We start from the raw sequence: 21,499 nt of genomic DNA, 5'->3' as shown, positions 1-21,499 counted from the left end.
GGAGGTTTTCATTCAAACTTTGGTGAAGTTTGTGTTTAATATCTTTTGATAGATCAGAGCAGTTTAATCCAGAAATGTAAAAATGAACAAATCTGTTCAGAGATAATGTGAAACGACATCATCAGAAGCGTTAAAACACCACAAAGAGAATATGAACATCTGTGAAATTATCTTTTAATTATGGCTTTTAGACAGTGAGACTCTCTGGGAACAATTCAAATTTGAAAATCATTATTAATAAACTTGACTTGGACATGGAAGACAAATAGACAACACAGTGTTGAAGATGGTCAGTTCAGTGCATCACAGTATTTGTATTGATTTCACACACGATCCATCGATCTTTGCTCCTTCATCCACTGAACTGTAAGGCCGAGATTTCAAGGTCAACACTCTGATCTTGGAGTTATGATGATGAAATAAACGATGATGGAGGTAGAGACACGAGGGGACACGAGGGGACACGAGGGGACACGAGGGGACATGTGGACATCAGGTAGTTGGAGCAAAGCAACAGTCAATTAGTCCAACGGGCTAACGAGCTGTTATCTGGGTCGCTGGTGTCGGGACTCATTAAAAACAGAAGTGAAATAATCTTTTATTAAGAATTTTCGTTTCTGCTTCTAAATAGAAGAAGTCACGTAGTCCTGTGTGTTTCTGTTGCTTCAGTTTGAAGAGGAGGAATAAAAACTGTCTTTACCACAGTGAAGAAATAAGACTCATATCGATTTCCTTACACCAGGGGTCATTTCTCCTGTAGTTTAAGTGCTTTATAAATTCAACCTGTCAGATTCAGCCTGTGGTGCAGATTCAGTGGAGTAATGGAAGCTGAAGTATGTGTGATGTGATCTGAGCTTCAGGGACCTGGTGAGAAGCAGCTGAGTCTCTTCAGGGCCTCAGCTGCAGGATGACTTTCTTTTTCAAGTGCTACAGGAAGTTAAGGGGCAGATTAACGGCAGCTGAGGAACAACTGTCTGTTCACTCTGGATTACAAAAGGCATCTGATCGTTTTCATAGGTCACAGTAACTATCTGTGGATTTCTTTAACACTTGGTTCATCCTCTACATTCCCCTCACGCTGTGGGAATCCACACACTCTTCCACTGCACAGCGTTTCTCCACATGTCTTCGAGCAGTGAAGGATGCGACTGGGACCAGTCCCTCCCAGCGTCTCCCTCGACCTCCTGGCAGACGAGCTGCAGGGTTTTGAGAGGACTGGTGCAGGTGAACTGGAGGAACTGACAGCCCTGCAGAGGAGGAGAGGAGGAGGACGTGTGGTCGGCCTGGTTAACAACGACTGTGTCTAGATGGGATCATTCTCAGGTTTCTCTTGGATTCTCTTCTTACCTCAGCACTGCCCCAGTACCACACGGCCTTGATGACGCTGTGATTGGCCAGAGCCACGGTCAGCTGGTCCCTACTTCCTGAAATGACATTCACCAAACCTGCAGGCAGGTCTGCCGCCTGGAGGACCTGTGGAGGAGGACAGGGGAGTTCACAGACAGATCAACAGGGGAACACGGAGACGTCCACTTCTCGACACTTGCCTGAATGAAGGCCAGGGCTGCCAGTGGATACTTCTGACTGGGCACCATGATGACGGCGTTCCCAGTGGCTATGGCTGCCCCGAGAAGTGTCACCAGGGACAGGAGGGGGTTCTCGTCTGGGAGGACGATGCCCACGACTCCGAGGGCTTCAGGGATGGAGAGGGCGGAGCCAGACTGTGGCATGGGCTGCAGAGGAGGGGGGGGATGTTTGTCAGAGTCTTGACGCTGATGATTTTCTGATGCAACAACTCAAATCACTTTTCTCTGATAAATCTTGTGCCTCACCAGAGTTGCTCCTTGGACCTTGTCACAGTACGCTGCCCAATCACTGAGCCTCGCGATGCTGAGGTCCGCCTCCTTCTCCGCCCCCCCCGCGGACAGAGCGGCGTGGAGGCTGATGGACGCAGCGACGTCTCGCCTCTTTGACTCCAGGGCCTTGGCCAGAGAGTAGAGCGACTGAGCGCGTGCAGACGGACTCTTCTTCATCCAGCTAGAGGGGGGGGAGAGGGGGGGGGGTTAAAATAAATATAATCTTTAACAGTCTTTGTTTGGTTATATTTGAGAAATTCCCCATTTTTAAAGGCCTGTGTGTGGATTTCAGTTCTTCACACTCTGCTGATACGCACATATTTTTCTGTGTCTATGACTCAGCAAATTATTTTTATCAGCTCCTCGAGTCAAGTTGTACTTTGACCGGTGATAAACACACATTCGTTCATGTGTCGTAACATCTGCAAAAAATCTCACCTCTCGTCAGATCAAAGGTTCACTTTAAAAAGTCCGGTTATAGTTTAACTCGGTCAGGGAAAGTTTTGAGATTAAGGTTCATGATCAAGACGTCCAGAAATAATCTGATTTCAAAATGCCTGTGTGTGTTTTATCAGCTTCAGCTGCAGCTCTCACCCGGGCTGGACTTTGATCGCAGCCTCCACAGCATTCCTCACATCTTTCCGACCTCCGTCTGGACAGTAGGCCAACACACCGCCACCTCCTGGTGGTTGCACGGCTACACTGCAGCCTGACTCGGATTTGCATGCCTTGCCTCCAACAAACTGCAGGTAGGACTTCGGAGCACTGGGGGGGGAGACGAATGTCAGCATATCTCCAGTGAACATATCAGTTATGTGTGACATAAAATAAGAAGAAGATGAACTTCATCTGATGGTTTGTGTGCAGCTGAGGTATCTGACACCTTAAGTGAAGAAAGCATCACAAACTCACCTGGCAGCGTCTGAATCATCAGGAATTATCTTTGGAGACGCTGCTGTTCCAAACTTAGTGTAGTCCATAGACAGAGGGGTGGAGCGAGGAAGAGGAGAGGAGGAGCAGGGCGGGCGTAGAAACTGGTACAAGCCCTGACAGAGAGGAGAGAGGTGGTCAACATGCATCCAAGACTCTTCTGCCCAATGGTTTGGTTTGTAAAGCTACGTTCAGACAAGCTCTGAACTCCAGATAATCTCCTGACAGTCTCCTGGTGTTTGGCTCCACAGATATTTGGATTGTTTGCGTCTGTCTGAGGGTGAATCCTCCAGAGAATCTCCTGCTGGGTTCTCACATTCAGACATTATCCAGAGTTTTCCTTGGGGCCAGCAGGAGAAACTCTGGAGAAAGAGCTGATCTCTCACTCGGACGTTTGCTTTCTCACACGCAGCCGCTCTGGAGAACGTCAGGAGATTCCCCGGAGTTCAGGTTTCAGAGTGAAATGACTGAAACTCACCTCCTGTCCTCCATCGGTGCAGGTCCCGGAGTCTTTGTGACCGGAGACAGGCAGACAAGGGTCTGACACCGAGTGGGAATTCACCCACACGGAGCCGACTGACAGACTGAGGAGATAAAGGAAGAGGAAACATCAGTGGACAAATTTCAAGTGAAGAAGAACCCTCCAGGCCACCGGGGGTCATAGTGGACCATCATGTGAGACGTCACTTATAACAAAGAGAAGAAGATCAAAACCAAAGTGCGTGAACGAACCTCTTCGCCGTCTCCAGAGCCAGAGTGAGGTCTTCAGTCCAGATGGAGGCTGCCAGGCCGTGAGGACTGTGGTTCCCTGTGAAAACACAAGGGGGAATATTTCACTGAACAGACAGGGAGGAGACCCCAGAACCCGCTGGAGGGACCACATGTCCCATCAGGCCTCGGGACCCCACAGGAGGAGAAGGAAAGCTTGTCCAGGAGAAGGGACGTCTGGGACATCCTACCCAGGAAGCAGTACTGTACAACAAACGTCTTCACTGCCAACATCAGTGTCCACACATGTCTCCTTACCCAGCGTCACTGCTTCTGTGTTGCTCCTGAAGGTCATGAGAGGGAGCAGAGGACCAGGAGAAGGGTTGACCACAAAAGGAGAGGAGGGGGCGGCCCCACAGAGCACGGTGGGAGGGTACAGGTCACCTGACGGAGGAACAGCACACGACTGGACCAACTGGGGAATCGGAGACAGGTCGTTTACTGGTTTAGAAACATACAGAAAGTCACTGGACAGCTCATCCTCAACTGGTTCTGACTAACCTTGGCCCCCTGCTGCTGGGCCTCCTGCACTGCAGCCTCCACCAGGGCTCGGTCTGCCTCGCTGGGCAGAGCAACACACTTCCTCCCGGCCATACGCAGCCTGAGACGGGCCACAACGCCGTCCAACACACTCTCCTGCACACACAACACCCAGTGGACCTGAGGGGGGGAGGAGGAGGGTTAGGAGGTGTCTTCAGGGCGGGGGAGGGGGGGGGGGGGTCTGAGGTGATGAAACAAGGATTCTTTTGCAGTGAACCACCTCTTTCTTCTTTTTGAAGGCTGCCTCTATCACTCCATCCACAGCGCTGTCGATGTCAGCCGACTCAAAGATGATGAAGGGACATGTGGCCCCGAGGCCGGGGAAGACAGAGACGGGGACACCCATCCCGGCTGTGGCCTTGCACAGCATCACTCCGTCCTGGACCAGGAACACAGGGTGTGTTGATTTGGGGAAATTGTGTTGACGCGGTAAAACCACATTTCTCTCTCACTCACCTGCTTGTTGCCAGAGTAGGTGACGTAGCTGATGCTCGGATTCTGGGCCACCTTGGCCCCGAGCAACGTGTCACTTCCTGTTAAAACATTAAGAGCCCCGACAGGAAGTCCTGCACCTGCAAAGAGCTGTGCCAGCAGGAGCGCCGGGGGGGCGGAGCTCTGACCAGGCAGGACGATGACAGCGTTTCCTGGGAGGAGTCAGGATTCAGTTATTTAAAAACACCTCGTAAAACAATTCAGAATAAGAATTTTCAAAATAAAACTTGCATTGGAGCAACAGCAATTTATCGATTGACCTTTAATCTGCAGCTACTTTGATTTATTTATTTGAAGTCTCCGTCTTTTGTTTCTTGTCTTATTATAAATGTTTTTTCCTGAGAAAGAAGACTGATCATGTGTTTCTCTTTAAGATATGTTGTGTCTCACCCATGGCCAGAGCTGGCAGGACTCGGAGCATCAGGGAATGAAGAGAACAGTCATCAGAGACAACAACAGCCACCACACCTGGGAGAGAAGGAAGAGAAGGAAGAGGAAACGTTAACATCGAGCAAAGAGACTGAAGGAAATGTCTCCTCGGTGTAACTTCCCCCCCCCGCACCTAGAGGAGTCCAGCTGGGGATGAGCGTGTCCCGGAGCTGAGCCCAGCTGCTGTAGTACTGCAGCAGTCGGACCAGGGTGGAGGACGAGCAGGACGCCTCACACAGCTCACACAGCTCCGACACACACTGGGCGTGCTGCCCGAGGACGCTCACCAGCCTGGTGACCAGAAAGAAAACTCAGCTCACACGCTTCTTACTGCTGCATATTGGACTTCTGATGTATGAAGATGATGATATTGTTTTTATAACTGCACCGAGTGGGTCCTACCTGAGCAGAACTTTAGCTCTGTTGTAGCACGTCAGCCCGCTCCAGGCTCGCTGGCCAGTAACAGCCGAGGCGGCGCACTGGGAGACATCGTCCTCACCAGCACACACCAGGCTGCACACGACCCCACCTGGAGATCAGAGCGTTACACCATCTGCTCCATGAAGCTCCAACCGGAGGGAGGCACTTCTTCTAGTGACTTGTTTTCATGTGGATTGTTGATCGGGTGCAGTTACGATGGATTTTTAGCAATCATGCATATTGATTGGCCTCATCAACAAGGCCGGGACCCCCACACCTCAAGGATGTGTTAAATTAACACATTATATTATATTATATTATACGGCACTACATTGCATATTGCAATCTGACACTGTTCACTGTCTTGCATCTTGCATTTCACTTTTTACTTCACTTTTTATATCTTTTATCTATTATTTATATTTTATTTAGATAAGTTTATGTCTAAATAACTGTTACTTTGTATACATTTTAGAAAAAGGGAGTAAATAAGAAGTAAATAGTGAGTAAATATATATTGTTTCTTTTTATTGCTTTTCTTATGTGTGTTGTATTTATTGTGTTTTTATGTTTTTATGTTTCTATGTTCATTGTATGCACCAATAACCAGAGCAAATTCCTTGTAGGTGTAAACCTACTTGGCAATAAATAATTTCTGATTCAGATTCAGATTTTGTTTGTTTGTTTGTTTGTTTGTTGCAGACTGTGTGTGTTTGTGGTTTGCATCAGACGGTCTAAAAGCTTCCAGCGAGGTCGGAGCAGCCGTCACCTTTGGAGTCGGTCAGGGAGCGAGTCCCTCGGTCGGCTGGTCGGACAAACTTGCCGTCGATGAACAGACCCAGAGAACGAGAGTGATGCTCCAACCAGGCCTGGTGGAGGAGAAACGACTTCTGTTAACTGTGACAACACAAAACGCACAAACACAGCAGCTCACTGACGACCTGCACGTGAGGGAACCAGGTTATGATTCAGAGGATTTCTACACAGAAAATTGACAAACAAGGACGTATCTGCACTGATTATATTTTATTGAGTTTCTATAACAAGACGATATATACTCAATAACTTTATTGATCAGATATCCACGGTGTGATTTTGAGCTGGCGACTTGATCTGCTCACGTCTCATTGGTCGGGAAGACGCCACCTCCGCTGTGACGGAGCGAGTCCGACAGGGCAGCAGCAGTGAGTCAACGATTTACAGACACAAAACCAAAGTACAGAGCAGAATGTGTCTGAAGCTCAGAGCTCCTCCTCAGCTCCAGACAGAGCTCTGAAGTCAAACTGTGCTTTCTGTGTTTCTTCTGCAATAGAAGGTCACATGTGGTTCAACAGGTATTTAGTGTTTCACTCTCCAAAGACACTAAAACATGTCTAAAACATAATCATAATGGAATGGATCTTAAATTTTCTTCAATGTAACTCAACACTGTCTTTCCCTGAGTGTCTGGTTAATGTTCACACTCTGAGTCGGTTTTAGTCTCTAAGTCGTGATTTATAGATTTTAGATAAAGATCCTGCCTCCTCCATGTTACATAAGATAAGATGAGATTTTGAGCTTGTTATGTTTTCATTGTTATTTTACAACAAAGACATAACAAGCTCATAATTCAGAACAGATAAACTATTTTATTTTTACAGTAATAATAATAATAATAATACATTTTATTTATAAGGCGCCTTTCAAGATACTCAAGGTCGCCGTACAACAGTCAACAATACAGTTAATTCAAATTTTTAAAATGCACAAAGCAGAGCAGCAGCAGAACAACAAATTCAGCAGACAGGAACATTAAAAGTTATTAAGTGTATAGATTCGTCTTAATTCCATTCATATATTTTTAATATTTCTTACACTTACACTGCCTGTGTTGACTCGCAGCTGTAATATTGCAAATGTCCCACTTTTCTTAACTTATCTTAGTTGTATAACTAGTTGTGTGTGACTTTCCTTTGTAATATCACATTTCCCTAAAACCTTAAAAGGTAAAACTTTATCTCTGCATCTGGACTCAACATCTGGCTGCACCTCAGCCCCGACACGTCACATGTCAGCCTTGTGAGTGACAGTTAATGAGGCTCACATGGGACAGTGCGGCGGCTACATGCTAACACAACTGAGCAGACACACACACGTTTCCTCACCGTTAACTACACAACACAGTTTTAAACCAGGTGGAAACAGGAAGCTGGAGAGTTTACCTGAGCCGTGGCGCAGCCGGAAGCGGCTGCAGGTCCGTACTCCATGTTCTGGAAGATGCTGAACACTGTGCTGGTGCTGCTGGCAGCCATGCTACTCAGAGATCAGCTGTGAGCGACTGGGGAGGGAGCGCGAGCTGCTGGGAAGCTAACTCAGCTAGCTGCAGGGGCTAACACACAGAGGGGCGGGGGGACAGAGGTCCCACTCGGACTCAAATGTAGTACTCTGTCAGAGACTGGTGCAGCGCGAGAGGCGTCACTCCTACACACTTCCGGTGTTTTTTTAATTTTCCCTCACCTTATTTCAAACCGAATAATACTTGTGAAATAAGTACAATCAAATAAATGCATATATCATAAATACAGACACAAGAGCAAAGTAATACAAAAGACAATTCTAAATAAATTGTATAAATTAATAGTTTGTGCAGCTTTTTTGTTTTGTGAGAAAGACATTGTTGAATAAAACACGTTTTTCTTAAAACTTCTGATATCACTCAGACTTCTACAGGAGAATATACCATCGTCCTCGGCGTGGTAGCTTGTAGTGGGTCTACACTGGATGTTTACTATATTATGACTGCTATAAACAATAAGTTTCAAGTTGTTTTTGTGATATGCAAGTTAACACAGGGTCAACAGTTCAATGAAAAGTGTTGGACAGGAAAAAACTGCTCAGCTCAGAGTGCAATAATTCAGTTACTATAAAAGCAATGTACAAAGAGCTCACTGTAAAAAGGTCAAATATAATACAGAACTAAAACTATACCTTCAAAGGTGCAGTGGGACTTCCATTTCATGAAGTAACAACTTTAACTGTATGGAGTGTGTGTGAATAGTTATTGTACCGTGTGTTTGTGTGTGTGTGTGTGTGTGTGTGTGTGTGTGTAATAGAGCAGTAACTACAAGATAAAATAAAGGATATAAATGATTAAAACAGACTTAGTGCAGAAATAGAAGGAAGCACATCTTGAGTCTCGATCTAAAGCAGATATGAAGTAAATATCTCTTCTGGTTGGAGGTTTAATTATGACGATTAAATCACATTAATATTGTGTACTAGTGTTAGATTCAGGATTTTGAATATCTGGAAACAGACGTGTGTTCCACCCGGAGGCATTTTGTCGATGCACCTGAAACCACGACCGGGTTGCGCGGTGCTCACCAGGAAGTGCGAGGGGACAGATGTGTCTCCTGTCTCAGCTCAGTTGTCTCATGTCTGCGGCCTCGTCCTTTTCCCCGTTGACCCGTCCTGAGTCCACTCGCCCATAGAAGACGGGACCGCGAGCCGCCGGAGGACACACGCTCCTTTTCACAATGCCCCGCAGAAAGGTAAGGCTGCTGTGAGCTGCAGCTCGGACACACAACAACAACAACAACAGGACGCCACGGCTAACGTTAGCTAACATCCCGCTTGTGTGTGGTGATCTGTGGCTGTGCGACACACACTCAGTGAGTTAACGAGATTGTGTGTTGATTCTCAGCTGCCATGTTGTGTGTCTGCCACACGCCAAGCTAACGCCTGTTTCCTGCTGAGTGGCAGGTTTGTGTGGATGTTGTGGACGCGTTGTGTGTCTCCTCGGATCCGCAGAGGTGTGAACACCTGTGCGGGGGGACCTCGGGTTGTGTGTTTGTGACGCTGGTTCCCGCTGAACGTCGCTAACGTGGAGGTAAACGGGAACGAGCCTGAAACGCGGCGTCCCGCATCAAAACAACGCTGTGATTGGTCAGAACGGGGAAAGCGCCGCGGTGATTGGTTCGGCCCTCCCAGTCCCGCCCCCTCTCGAATGTCATTGGTCCACTGTGAAGCTGTCAAACACGTTCGTGCTTCGTGTTGTTGTTTATTTTTCCTGAAAACGTCACAAATGGTTTCACAGCACAAAACGTATGAAAACGTACGAAATTTTCGTCCTAGAAATTATCATTCATGTGCAATTTAATCATTATGTTAAAAATTATGGGCAATATTCTCTATTGTAACCCTATTATCTGCTTCACGTGCCTTAATTATCTTTGTTTTAGTTTATATTCCATTCATATTTTTCTATATTTTTTCTATTTCCCTACAGTATTAAGTATTATTATCCTTCATGCTTATTGATGCCTATTTTTGACTCTTGCTGCTGTAATACCGCAAATTTCCTCATTGTGGGACTAATAAAGGATTATCTCATTTTATTGTAATTTCCATTAGGGCACATTCTGCATTTACTCTGTATACGTGTTATTTTCAGACTTATGACTCTATTGTGTATATGGTACTGTAATCTTGGATCTGTTGTTATATTAAACGATGCATTAGTTCATTTACATGCACTGGTTTAGGGCATCGTCCCATGTAAAACTATATTATTTGGATTCTGGACGAGGGGAATATACAATAAGAAAATATAAATAAGATTAAAAACAGAATGAATATATAAATGTTATATACAACGTCTGGCAGTTTTATAAATGTGCTACATAAAGGTAAATGTCGTGTAATTGTCCAAATTCCTTGTAAAGTACAATATGTGCAGCAGCTTTTTAAGAAAAATGGAATTAGTGAAATATATAAATAATATCGATGCATCTTCTCTAAATGCATCATATTTTGCTGAGATGATATCTTGCAGCCCTGTGAGCTGTTGTTTCAGTGGATGCACGCGCTCCACATGCAGCATGTTCCCTGAAATGCAAATGACATGTTGCCGGATGCTCCTCACCCCACCCCACCCCCCACCTCAGCCGGGGTTCGGAGGAGAACGAGAGCCTCAGTTTTCAGCCTCATTCACTCGCTCCGCGGGCTGCTCGCTGTAATTGGGACATTTCATGTATTCATTTGTTCATTTAGGATTTTTGGAAATTAATAGAGATTAATATATATATCTTATATGTTATTTATATCTACATTACACGTTGTTTACGAGCTGGGCTCGGGACATTGTCCGGTGTTTGAGCATCGAGATGAGAGGCTGCAGAGGAGAAGTGACGGGATGACGTTCCTCCCTCAGAATGGGAGCTTTGTTGAATTATCCGCTGGTAAAACAAAGAAACCATTAGAACCAGTCGCATTCGGACTGGAGCTCTGTTCACTGATCTGTGCGCAGTTCTCCGCGCAGAGCTCCGCGTGAACTGACGCTGCGTCTGCTCCTTGTTTCCAGAGAACCGCCGGAAGCAGCTCGGACGGGACCGAGGACTCGGATTTTTCCGCCGACCTCGAACAAGTCGAAGTTTCCGAGAGCGTGCACAGGCGCAGCAGCACGCGCCTGACGCGCGCGTCCCTGCGCCTCAGCCGAAGCTCACAAGGTAAACGTTTGATGGAAGATGATAAATTACAAGAGAAACACAAAGTCACATAAACCTAGTGAACCTATTATACAGTAATAACACATAGAGAAACAAGAAAGACTTAAAAAAAAAGAATCACCTTAGTTATAAAGCACAAATGTTAAGAATACAGAAGGAAGTACACAAATAATAATGATTATATAACAATAGAGATAAAAAAATTATATTAACCTGGCCTTACAAGTGAATTCAGTTATAAGAAGACAACTTCTAGGTCTGACTTACTTCCTGTAGGAAATTAGTTGATAAAATGTTTATAAGAATGAAATATTTCCATCTACTGCAGAGAAGGAAATATCTATGAGGCCTTTTAACCTTAGAATCTTTAAACCATTTTATTTTACCCTTAATATAAAACCAGGGTTCACACTTTTATCTTGTTTTTAAACTTTAGAAGGTTAGAGGAACCGTTTTTCCTTGTGGGTATAATAAAACGTTTTTTATTATATCACAGTTGGTTTCATACATATTTTATCTCCACACAAACCAAATCTGTCTTCATGCAGTGTAATTTATTTATTTAATGTGAGTCCTTACTATGAGATATCTTCATCCAGAGACCACCTCCCACTGGCTTTTATATGAGCAGTGATAAAGCATGAATGGGTTGAGACAGCCTGACCCCCCCCACCCCCACCCCACACCACCACAGACACACAAACACACCCTGTGTGACCTCGTTCTGCTGAGCCAGAGGGGATTCACTGCAGAGAAAGAAAGGCCGACACTGTTCCCTCTGCTGTGTGAAGTGTGAGTCCTCACAGAGGCTCAGACCAGAGCTCCAGACATGTCTTCTCCTTCTTCTTCTTCTTCTTCTTCTTCTTCTTCTTCTTCTTCTTCTTCTTCTTCTCCTCACCATTTTTGTTTGGAGTTGCTCAGACTACTAATCTAGAATCTGGAAAACATTTAATGCATCAGCTCTAAAAATGTTTCTGCAACCGACAGTTATCTCCAATATCATCTCACTGTTTATTGTCATCAACAGTCAGATATTCAGAGAAGATTATTAACCTTGACTATGTTTACACGGACATTCAAAATGATTGACCTATCTTAGTAAGACACTATTTCAAATATGATATCTTGCTAATAGACTAGGCCATTTGCTCTGTTGTTATTCATTAAGTTTACAAGGACGGATATTTAGTTTATATAAAGCCGGATACTTTCAGGTCTCATAGATTTCCTCTCCTCTCCTCTCCTCCTCTCCTCTCATCTCCTCTCCTAGATAACGGCAGCTCAGTGAGGAGCAGTTCTCCTGCAGCAGTGGGATCCGATGAAGGCCTGGACTCGGCACCGGAGCCGGCAGCTCGCTCAGCAGTGACGGCGTCCGTCTTCTCCTCCGGGCGCAGGGTCACACGCAGCCAACAGGGGGCGACAAACAACACAGCCAAAAGATACCCGCTGCGCCAGAGTCGGTCGTCTGGGTCCGACACGGAGGCGAATGGTGAGAGGATGAGAAGGAGGAGTAGAGGAACAGTGGATGAGAGAGTTGAGTTGGGAAGAAGGAGAGAACAAGGGATGACATTAAGATGAGAGGTGTGTGTGTGTGGGGGGGGGGGGGGGGGGGGGGGTGAATCTGTGTGTGTCCTTCATTCATTGTGGTGCTAATATCATCAGGCCTGGTTGTTATCACAGCTTGTTCCTGATCACAAAGAAACAAATGTGTCTGAGCACAGATCCAGGACCAGTGTCACTGGAATGAATGAATGAATGAATGAATGAATGAATGAATGAATGAATGAATGACCTCACACAGACCAGGGGCTGCTGTTGTCTCACTTCAGCCACTGGAAGGAAAAACAACATTCATCTGTAATTAGATTGTGAGTTTATTCAATTTGATCATTCGTCATCTTACCAGTGAGTCATCGTGTGAGAAGATAGTAAGTGTGATGTCACAATACACAGTTAATCATGATTTATAAGAATCATAATTAACCATCATTTTAGTTATGGGTCACAAATCTAATTATTGGCTCAATACAAGAAGGTAACGGATGTTAAGTTGTGGACAGTAACACATGTGAAATATGAGTGTGGAGTTAATGTGCTCAAATTAAAATTAAAGGCAGAAATGACATGGCGTAAACATTTATTATATCCTCTAGTAATAAAAATGACTAGTAATGTTCAAAATTTAAATGTATTACATATGTTTAAAAACTAAAAACAACAAGGCCCATACAATGGTCCCCAGTAGATTGTCATATTAAATATTTAAATAAAATTCATTAATTGGAACATAACAAATCAGCTTTGTTGATGAGGAAAGCTTAAAATCTGTAATCCAATTAAATAACATAATGAATTCAATATGTCTCTGTCACAGATAATTAGCACTTTTAACAAACAATGAATCATCACTAGTAAACAATAACAAAAAATAACAACATAACAATCATCAATGGCAGAAGTAGAGTTTTTTACTTTACAGTGTCCATGTCTGTCAAAGTCTCTCTTGTCCTGATTGGCTCAGCAGATCTGAAGCCGTCCGAGGACCGGGACGAGACCCCCCCCCCGCACCCCGACGGGCAACGCCCCCTCCTCGGAGTCGGACATCGAGGTTTCCAGCCCGAGCAACGACCTCGTGTCTTCCAGCAACGACATTGTAGTTTCACAGGAGGAGGACGAGAGATTGGCTAAAGAGCTGTCACTCAAAGAGGCCGCCGCCCATGACCTCTCTCACCGGCCCAAACGCCGGCGCTTCCACGAGAGTTACAACTTCAACATGAAGTGTCCGACGCCCGGGTGCAACTCGCTGGGTGAGGGCCACACCGCCGCCAGGGCTCCCTGGTCTCATAGACCCTCTCTGAGCATCCTGTCTTTATTTGTCCCTCCACATCAGGTCATCTAACAGGGAGACATGAGAGACACTTCTCCATATCAGGATGTCCTCTCTACCACAACCTGTCTGCGGACGAGTGCAAGGTACACAAGCTCACACGGTATCAGAAGAATCCTCTGTGTTGCTTTAGAACAGAAACTGGTTCTGTCTGTAATCTTAAAGTTTCTCTTCTCTCATTTTATTTGGTGGTATTTCTTAACAACTATTTCAAACATTGGAGTAAAAAAACAAGCTGCATTTCTTCTTCTAGTGTTTAGTTTCTTGCTCATTGTCAAACAGAGATTCTTGAGTGTTAATATCCCACTGGGACCAAGTGTCCAGTGGATGAAACTGAAGGAATCCAACAGAATCAAATGGGAATAGTCAAGCTGTGAAGCCTCCAGGAAGGTGTGTGTGTGTGTGGGGGGAGGGGGGGGGGGGTGCCATGTGTGTGCTGCAGGGCTGCTTGTGAGTGGCTGGTGGTAGACAGTGTTGATGTTTTGTCAGGGAAAGGCATCGACGCGCGACAAACAGGCTGAGGAGAGGACACTGTCTCACCGGCAGGATGAGAACAGACATTCCACCAGAAACCAGGTAACACACAACACACACACACACACACAAGTGCATCAGGCAAACGTGACGCACGCTCACACGTAACAACACACAGGTGCACAAACCCTTCCTCCTCCTGCTGTTGGATGCCACCTGTCGGACTCACTTCATCTTGAGCTGAAGGTGTATTTGTGTGTCTGTGTGCACTGAGGGGAATCCCCCTAAAGCAGCAACTCCTCCAGTGAGAGATCGGATGGCTCAGCTGGCCAGATGTTCAAAACGCACTGTATGAAATGTATACACACAATATAAAATAAGAAACGTGTACAAAATGGTAACACACACAAATGTAATCCATAAAATCTTAAAGTCAGGAGGAAGGGATGATAGGAACCAGAAAAGGATGAACACACTGCAACACATTGGTTAATGCATCCACAGAAAACACAAACATAATCGCACAACTTGTCCACGTTTGTCCGTGTTTCACAAATGACCTCATTGTGTAACTCTGCCTGTTTCATTCTCACTCCCTTAAAAGGTCGAGGGGTCAAAACTGCCTCTTTTGAAAGGTTTGTGTGTTTCCAGGCTCCGACCGAGCGGCAGCTGCGCTACAAGGAGAAGGTGACGGAGCTGAGGAGGAAGAGGAACTCCGGCCTGAACAAGGAGCAGAAGGAGAAGAACACGGTGAGTGGGCGAGGCCTGAACGTGTGTGAGGCGTCAAACTGAAGCATTTTGTCCATACTGTCTCTTGAGAGTGTTTGTTGCACAGGAGCACCGTCAGAGCCACGGGGGGGGCCGGGAGCCGCTGCTGGAGAACATCACCAGCGACTACGACCTGGAGCTGTTCAGGAAAGCGCAGGCACGTGCCTCGGACGACCTTGTAAGAGAGAAAACTCATCCTCACCCCCCCCCCCCCCCCCCCTCCCCCCCACACGCCTCGCTGTTCTCCTTCCTCCTTATTTTTTTGTCCCCTCTTTTCTGCCTTACTCCTCTTCTTCTCTGTTTCAGTCTGCAAACCCTCCTCTGCAGCCAAAGGAGGAGTCTGAGATATTTTTGGTAGTTTGGAGAATCACTTCCTGTTGTTCTGTACTTTCTGTTAGACTCGTTCAGATGAGACTATTACCCTAACCCTGTTATTATCAATCTGGCTTCTCGTCAAACCTTCACCTGAACCTTTGAGCCTCTGAGGCCGACGCTCACTCTCTAGTGCAAACACTATGTTTAGATACGTGACAGGCTGTCATTGGTTTCCCTGCTAAATCACCTTTAATAGGTACTTCACCAATTAGCTTGTTTAAAATGTCTCTGTTCTTCTTGTCTTTGTTGTAGTGGCATGGTCATGGATAAAGTAGTTAATCTTAAACTTCAAAGATTTAAACGTCTAAAGTCCGGTTTTAGAGATTTAGAAAATAAGGTCCCTGAAAATCCTTTTACACACACGACCTGTGTTCCCTTCACATGAAGCCTCTTCCTGTTTGTTCCTCATCCTTTGGTTTCCCAACATCTTTACATTTATTCTGTTGATTTCTCTGTGACTGGTTTCCTCCACTGAGGCTCAACCGATCTTCTTCCCTTCATAATTGAGATCTCTTCCTCTTCCTCTCCCCTCTGTCTGCTCGCCCGGCCTCTCTTCTTGTCCTCTTTATACCTTGTCCCCCCCCCCCCCCCCGTCTCCTCCTCCCTGCTGCCGTGGCCCCTACAGGAGAAGCTCCGTCTGTCCGGTCAGGTGTCGGAAGGCAGCAACATGATAAAGACCATCGTGTTCGGTCGTTACGAGCTGGACACCTGGTACCACTCTCCCTACCCGGAGGAGTACGCCCGCCTGGGGAGGCTCTACATGTGTGAGTTCTGCCTGAAGTATATGAAGAGCCAGACCATTCTCCGCAGGCACATGGTGAGGCAGCTCTCTGGAGGCTTCTGCAGACCCGGACCTCTTGATTTTTTATGGTTCTGCTCAAACTACAGTGTTTGTTTGCTCTGTTTTCCTTCTGTCAAAGGCCAAGTGTGTGTGGAAGCATCCTCCAGGAGACGAGATCTACAGGAAGGGAAACATCTCCGTCTTTGAGGTGGATGGAAAGAAGAACAAGGTGAATGTTCTCCTGACACAAAGACACAAACACACTGACAAGAAAACACAACATTGTGTAAATCACACAGATTGTCCTTCCTCACAGATTTACTGCCAGAACCTGTGTTTGCTGGCCAAGCTCTTCCTGGACCACAAGACCCTGTACTACGACGTTGAGCCGTTCCTCTTCTATGTGATGACGGAAGCTGACAACACCGGCTGCCACCTCGTCGGATACTTCTCCAAGGTGACATATTGATTCTGTGTTTACACTTTCTGTTTTAAAATGCTTGTATATCCTCTGCCTGTGTAAGAGTCACTCACCTCAGCCTTGAAGAACCAGTCTCAGGTGAATGGTCGTGTTCATGGATCGATTCTCTTTCTGCAGGAGAAGAACTCCTTCCTGAACTACAACGTGTCCTGCATCCTCACCATGCCTCAGTACATGAGGCAGGGCTACGGCAAGATGCTCATAGACTTCAGTGAGTACACACACATTCACTGAACAGCCCTGTGATTGGTTGTCGTGTTGCCTTGTGAGGATGTTTGACAGCTCTAACATCTCTTTCACCAGGTTACCTGCTGTCGAAGGTGGAGGAGAAGGTGGGTTCACCCGAGCGTCCTCTGTCCGACCTGGGCCTCATCAGCTACCGCAGCTACTGGAAGGAGGTGCTGCTGCGCTACCTGAACCATTTCCAGGGCAAGGAGATCTCCATCAAAGGTCAGGAGAGGAGCACTCAGCATTATAGAAAGAGGCTGCAGCAGTTCAGGAGAGAGGATAGAGTAACGAGCCCCAGACGGCGTGACACTGTGTGCAGCTTCCTGTTGTGTGTGGATGGATCAGCACCGAGTCAGAGTTAACGTGACGAGTCGTCCAGAACCAGGTCACTTCAAACCGGTTCAGGGCAGCTCAGCTCATCGTCTTTCATTCTGTGGTTTCTCCCGTTACCTGAGGAAAACCTGGAAAAGAAAAAAGAGATGAAGAGTCTGCCGCCATGTTGGTGGATCTGTGGGACTGTCCGGAAACACAGTGGAAATGCAGATAATAATAATAATAATAATAATAATAATAATAATAATCAAAAACCCTTTTGTAATATTGGACAGAGAAGTACCTACAGCAGCCATCAGTGTGATGAACCAGGCTCAGTGATAACACTCCGTTCCATCTCTTTTTATCTTCTTCCTTTTCTTTTGAGTTTGTTCTTTTCGTGTCAGCACATCTTTTTGAATATTGACAGATGTGTTCATACAGAATAAAGGAGATGATTTGTCTGAGTGCTCCCAGCCGGCGCTCTGAGTTCTCTCAGTGCTGAGGAGACGAGCAGCTCATCACATCGCACACACAGGGTCGAGTCCTGGTTTGATTGGTGCTAACTACACCACTGGGTTTCCACTTTCATGTGACTGTCATATTTTAGCATCAGTTTTATTTTTGCTGTGACAACAGTGATTTTGTTTGTTCATAGCCGCAGCCAGAGTCTGCTCTGGTGAGGCAGCAGCAGTCCAAAGGGAAATTCCCCAGTATCTTTGGGATAGATGATTTGGTTCTCGTCCCTCTTTTCCCCCACAGGAGGAACTGTAGTAACTTTCTCTTCACAAACTTTTCCTCCACAGCAGCAGCCTGTTACATCCCAGAGTCTGACCCCCCCCCCCCCTCTGGTTCCCTCCTCTGTCCACAGAGATCAGTCAGGAGACGGCGGTGAACCCGGTGGACATCGTCAGCACGTTGCAGTCGCTCCAGATGCTCAAGTACTGGAAGGGGAAGCATCTGGTTTTAAAGAGACAGGTAAGAGACAAGAAGTCAAACTTCCCTTCATGCTGCTGAACTCACAGGATAAGTTCATTTCAACCAAGATGTTGTTCCTCCTCCTCAGGACCTTATCGATGACTGGAAGGCCAAGGAGACCAAACGGGGAAATGGCAAGACCATAGATCCCACCGCCTTAAAATGGACGCCTCCTAAAGGGACGTAGAGACCTTCACACTCCAAACACCTTGAAACACACACCCAGTCCCATCCTCCGCTGTGCACTGGCATGCTCACACACCCGGACACAACCCCTCACACACACTCTTGTACAGAAAGTTACACTCGTCAGCTTTTACTCTGAGTTCAAGCCGACACTGTCACAACTCGGGAAACTGACTTCAGTCCAACAATCGTTTTCAATACGACTGGAAAAAGAAAGTGAAGCTCGTTGGATGTTTCAAACATTTAAAGATCTGGTTCTGCAAAACCAAGCTTAGAATTAAATTCTTATCTGCACAAAAGCAAAGGTAAAGAACCAAAACATGAGAATAAGTCACTAAAAGTGAAACAAGCAAAAGCACTGAAAGTTAAAGTGAAACATTAGATTCAAGCTTTTCATTTCCTCACCTCTGTCCTTCAGAGTTTGAACACTATCACCTTCTTCAATGACTGATACATTTAAAAATGGAGTCTGGCAAATTCTGGTAGCAGCCGTTGAGGTGCCAGCTTCACAGAGGCGGGGGGGGGGGGGGGGGGGGGAAGGGGGGTCAGACGTGAAACAGGAATGCTACACAAATACAGATGTGGACAAATTAACTCTTGGTTTGTGTTTATTTTGTATAGAGCGGCGAGAGGCAACACAATCGATTAAAGTCACATTACACAAAGGCGCGTGTCAAATAAATATATTCTGTTATTTATAAATTCATTATTTTAAGTTATCTCCCAAATTATAATTTAATTAAAGCATTCCTACGTTTTATTTATGAGATAGGATTATATGCGTCATGATGAACCCCCCAACCCCCCCCCCCCCCACTGTAAAACTGCAGCTGGTTTTGGTTGAAACGTTTATAAGAGACAGAACAAGAGCAAATCAAAATGTCCCCCAGAGGAAACAGTGGCTGTTTGAATTCAGAGCAAAAGAATTCCACTTCTCTCTCGTTCTCACCGTGTCCCCGTATTTAACCGAGCTCCAGAGTCTCTTCCCAGGAAGCTATAGCTGCCATTGGCCATGTTTGTGGCGTGTTCTGTCACCAGGGGGCGGGGCGGGTGTCCCCACGGGTTCGATTCCCCTCGTACCTTCGGTCGGCGAAGAGGAAGATCACAGGAAACACGTCGCTGTGTTTCCTTTGATCCTCGTTCAAGTTCTCAAACATATTTGACACTTTTTCTACCTCTAAGGTTTTACCACTGTATGAAAACTCCATCGGCCCATTTCTACCTTCTTCTTTTTTTATCTTGTGTTAATGTGAAATATATTTAGCTGTGTTTGCCCAGCAAGGTTTTTCTTTGATTAGATTTGTAAAAAAAAAAAAAAAAAGCTATTTATATTCTTAAAACGACTTTACCTGCGTAGAACGAACCGAACAGACGAGTCCGGTGGAGGGCGTCCACTCTGTAGCGCTGGCTTTTATTGTGAATAGAAATATTTATTTAAAGATTCTATGTAGATTTGAATGTGTTTTAAAGAACTTACCGGATTTCACCACCTTCAAATACGACCACAGCCATTTTCCTTTCAGAGCCTCATCTGTTATCTGAGGTGACGTCAAAACTCCTACACATTGTCACAGTCTGTTAACACACACGCTGCTGCAGGAGTCAACACAACAAACACACCCTGTCTGCGCCGAGCCGGGGAGCGAGGATCTCCGGAGGTTCCTCTGGTCCGAGACGCACAGCTACTCAGACAGAAAGTGAATCTGTGTATTTCCCCCGAATGTCAAACTGTTCCTCGAAGTGTCCGACAGCAGCTGGCTGTGAAATTGAAGGTGTGTGTCCAACGACGTCAGATTGAATCAGCTTCTTTCCCATAATGCTTTGCACCTTCTGGATCCTTCGTGTCACAAACATGGACGAATCTTTTTCTTTAGCAAACTACAGACGGATTTGTTTTTTTGTTCTGTTGCCTTCAAAGTGCTGAGGATGTTTTTCTCTGTGTCTTATTTTCTGGTTGTTTCAATTTTATTTTGTGTTTAACTTGTTAATCTTTTTTCTTTAATCTTGTGATTCACGTTCCTGTTTTCTTAAAGTCTAAACATCAACAGTTTCAAACGTGATCCTCTTAGCAGCTGAAACGTGCCACTGAGCTAAAGTTTGTTTACAGGAAAGTGCACTTCATTTTTAAAGGGTTTCAAAGTAAAAGTCTGTCCTTGAAAACAACTTCCTGATGATAATGTTCCATATGTGTCGTTCAGAGAGAGAATGTTCTCACAGAAAATGGACCTGGAAAGGTTCCAGTTAAAACCTGAGTCGGGTTCTAAACGTGTCCTTTAAGGAAACCGTCTTTCTGGATTGTTCCTCTCGTGTGTTTCTCACCCTGTTGTCTCGTGGTCGTCCTCGCGGCCGGTGGCAGCTATAGACACGTTCAGAGCGTTTCACTGATTATTCATTCTCTGGTTCCCAGTTACTAACCACAGTCCCTCCATCGCCTTCCGTAGATCCGCTTCCTGTTCAGATGATGCACACAAAGCAGCGACACACAAACGTAGCGTGGCATCGATGTGTAGCTCAGTTGTGGTTTTTGTATTTGCTTCTACCCGTCGACTTCCTCTTCAATAAACACAAATGGTGACCTTCGATGTGTTGTTTGTGTTCTGACAGTAATTCATAATTCACACTGTTAACTACACAGATCAATAAGTCACACAAAAATAGAATCTGTGCCATAACTACAGTTCCATGAGATAATAAATGTTCAGTGGTCAGAGGATTAAAGCTGCTGAGGTTCAGAACCCGATGGATCCAAAGTGATTTATTAACTGTACAATATTAAAAAAGCTAAGATTATTACATCAGATAAACTATGAAGAGGTGATGTGAAGCTTTATAACCTTTATTTGAACTTTAATATTGTTTCTTTTAAAAAGTGGTTTCACATCCGCAGGTGTTTAACTCAGAATAAAAACACACTCAGTTGATGTCATCAGCTTTAATGAGTTTGGAATGAAACAAGCCAACGCCCTGAGACGACACAGGGTGCACACGTACATAGTTTTAAATATGATTGATAATATTGATTATAATGGAGATGGTCTGGGGGGGGGGGGGTTCCCGCAGCTTTGAATTGATTTGAGTCCATTGCAGCAGATGTTGAGAACATCTGTC

At 45.5% G+C, this 21,499-nt stretch overlaps 1 protein-coding gene and 1 pseudogene across 1 annotated transcript; one reads left to right on the top strand and one right to left on the bottom strand.

Moving 5' to 3' along the window:
* Nucleotides 1-157: 157 nt before the first annotated feature.
* aldh16a1 (aldehyde dehydrogenase 16 family, member A1) lies at nucleotides 158-7,855 on the bottom strand. Its single transcript, XM_053444082.1, has 17 exons — nucleotides 7,637-7,855; nucleotides 6,205-6,304; nucleotides 5,418-5,544; nucleotides 5,149-5,306; nucleotides 4,977-5,054; nucleotides 4,551-4,738; nucleotides 4,315-4,473; nucleotides 4,056-4,214; nucleotides 3,813-3,969; nucleotides 3,519-3,594; nucleotides 3,265-3,370; nucleotides 2,769-2,902; nucleotides 2,451-2,621; nucleotides 1,833-2,037; nucleotides 1,548-1,733; nucleotides 1,348-1,473; nucleotides 158-1,247 (listed from the first exon to the last, which is right to left on the bottom strand). The coding sequence occupies exons 1-17, from the start codon at nucleotides 7,724-7,726 to the stop codon at nucleotides 1,074-1,076; spliced, it is 2,394 nt and encodes a 797-aa protein (XP_053300057.1). The 5' UTR covers nucleotides 7,727-7,855; the 3' UTR covers nucleotides 158-1,073.
* A 2,521-nt stretch (nucleotides 7,856-10,376) lies between these two features.
* On the top strand, nucleotides 10,377-20,971 carry LOC128458561 (histone acetyltransferase KAT7-like; annotated as a pseudogene).
* Nucleotides 20,972-21,499: the final 528 nt, after the last annotated feature.

The sequence above is a fragment of the Pleuronectes platessa genome, chromosome 16 (assembly GCF_947347685.1).
Source record: "Pleuronectes platessa chromosome 16, fPlePla1.1, whole genome shotgun sequence".
NCBI lineage: Eukaryota > Metazoa > Chordata > Actinopteri > Pleuronectiformes > Pleuronectidae > Pleuronectes > Pleuronectes platessa.
Note: the sequence above shows the minus strand (reverse complement) of the source record. Positions and strands in the feature narration are given on the sequence as shown.

What these genes read in the sequence shown, in the direction of transcription:
- aldh16a1 (XM_053444082.1), bottom strand. Translation starts at nt 7,726, where the DNA reads ATGGCTGCCAGCAGCACCAGCACAGTGTTCAGCATCTTCCAGAACATG. An exon ending in CCCCAGCTGGACTCCTCTAG is followed by an intron (nt 5,055 to 5,148) that starts GTGCGGGGGGGG and finishes CTTCTCTCCCAG; the next exon opens with GTGTGGTGGCTGTTGTTGTC. An exon ending in CCTGCCAGCTCTGGCCATGG is followed by an intron (nt 4,739 to 4,976) that starts GTGAGACACAAC and finishes GACTCCTCCCAG; the next exon opens with GAAACGCTGTCATCGTCCTG.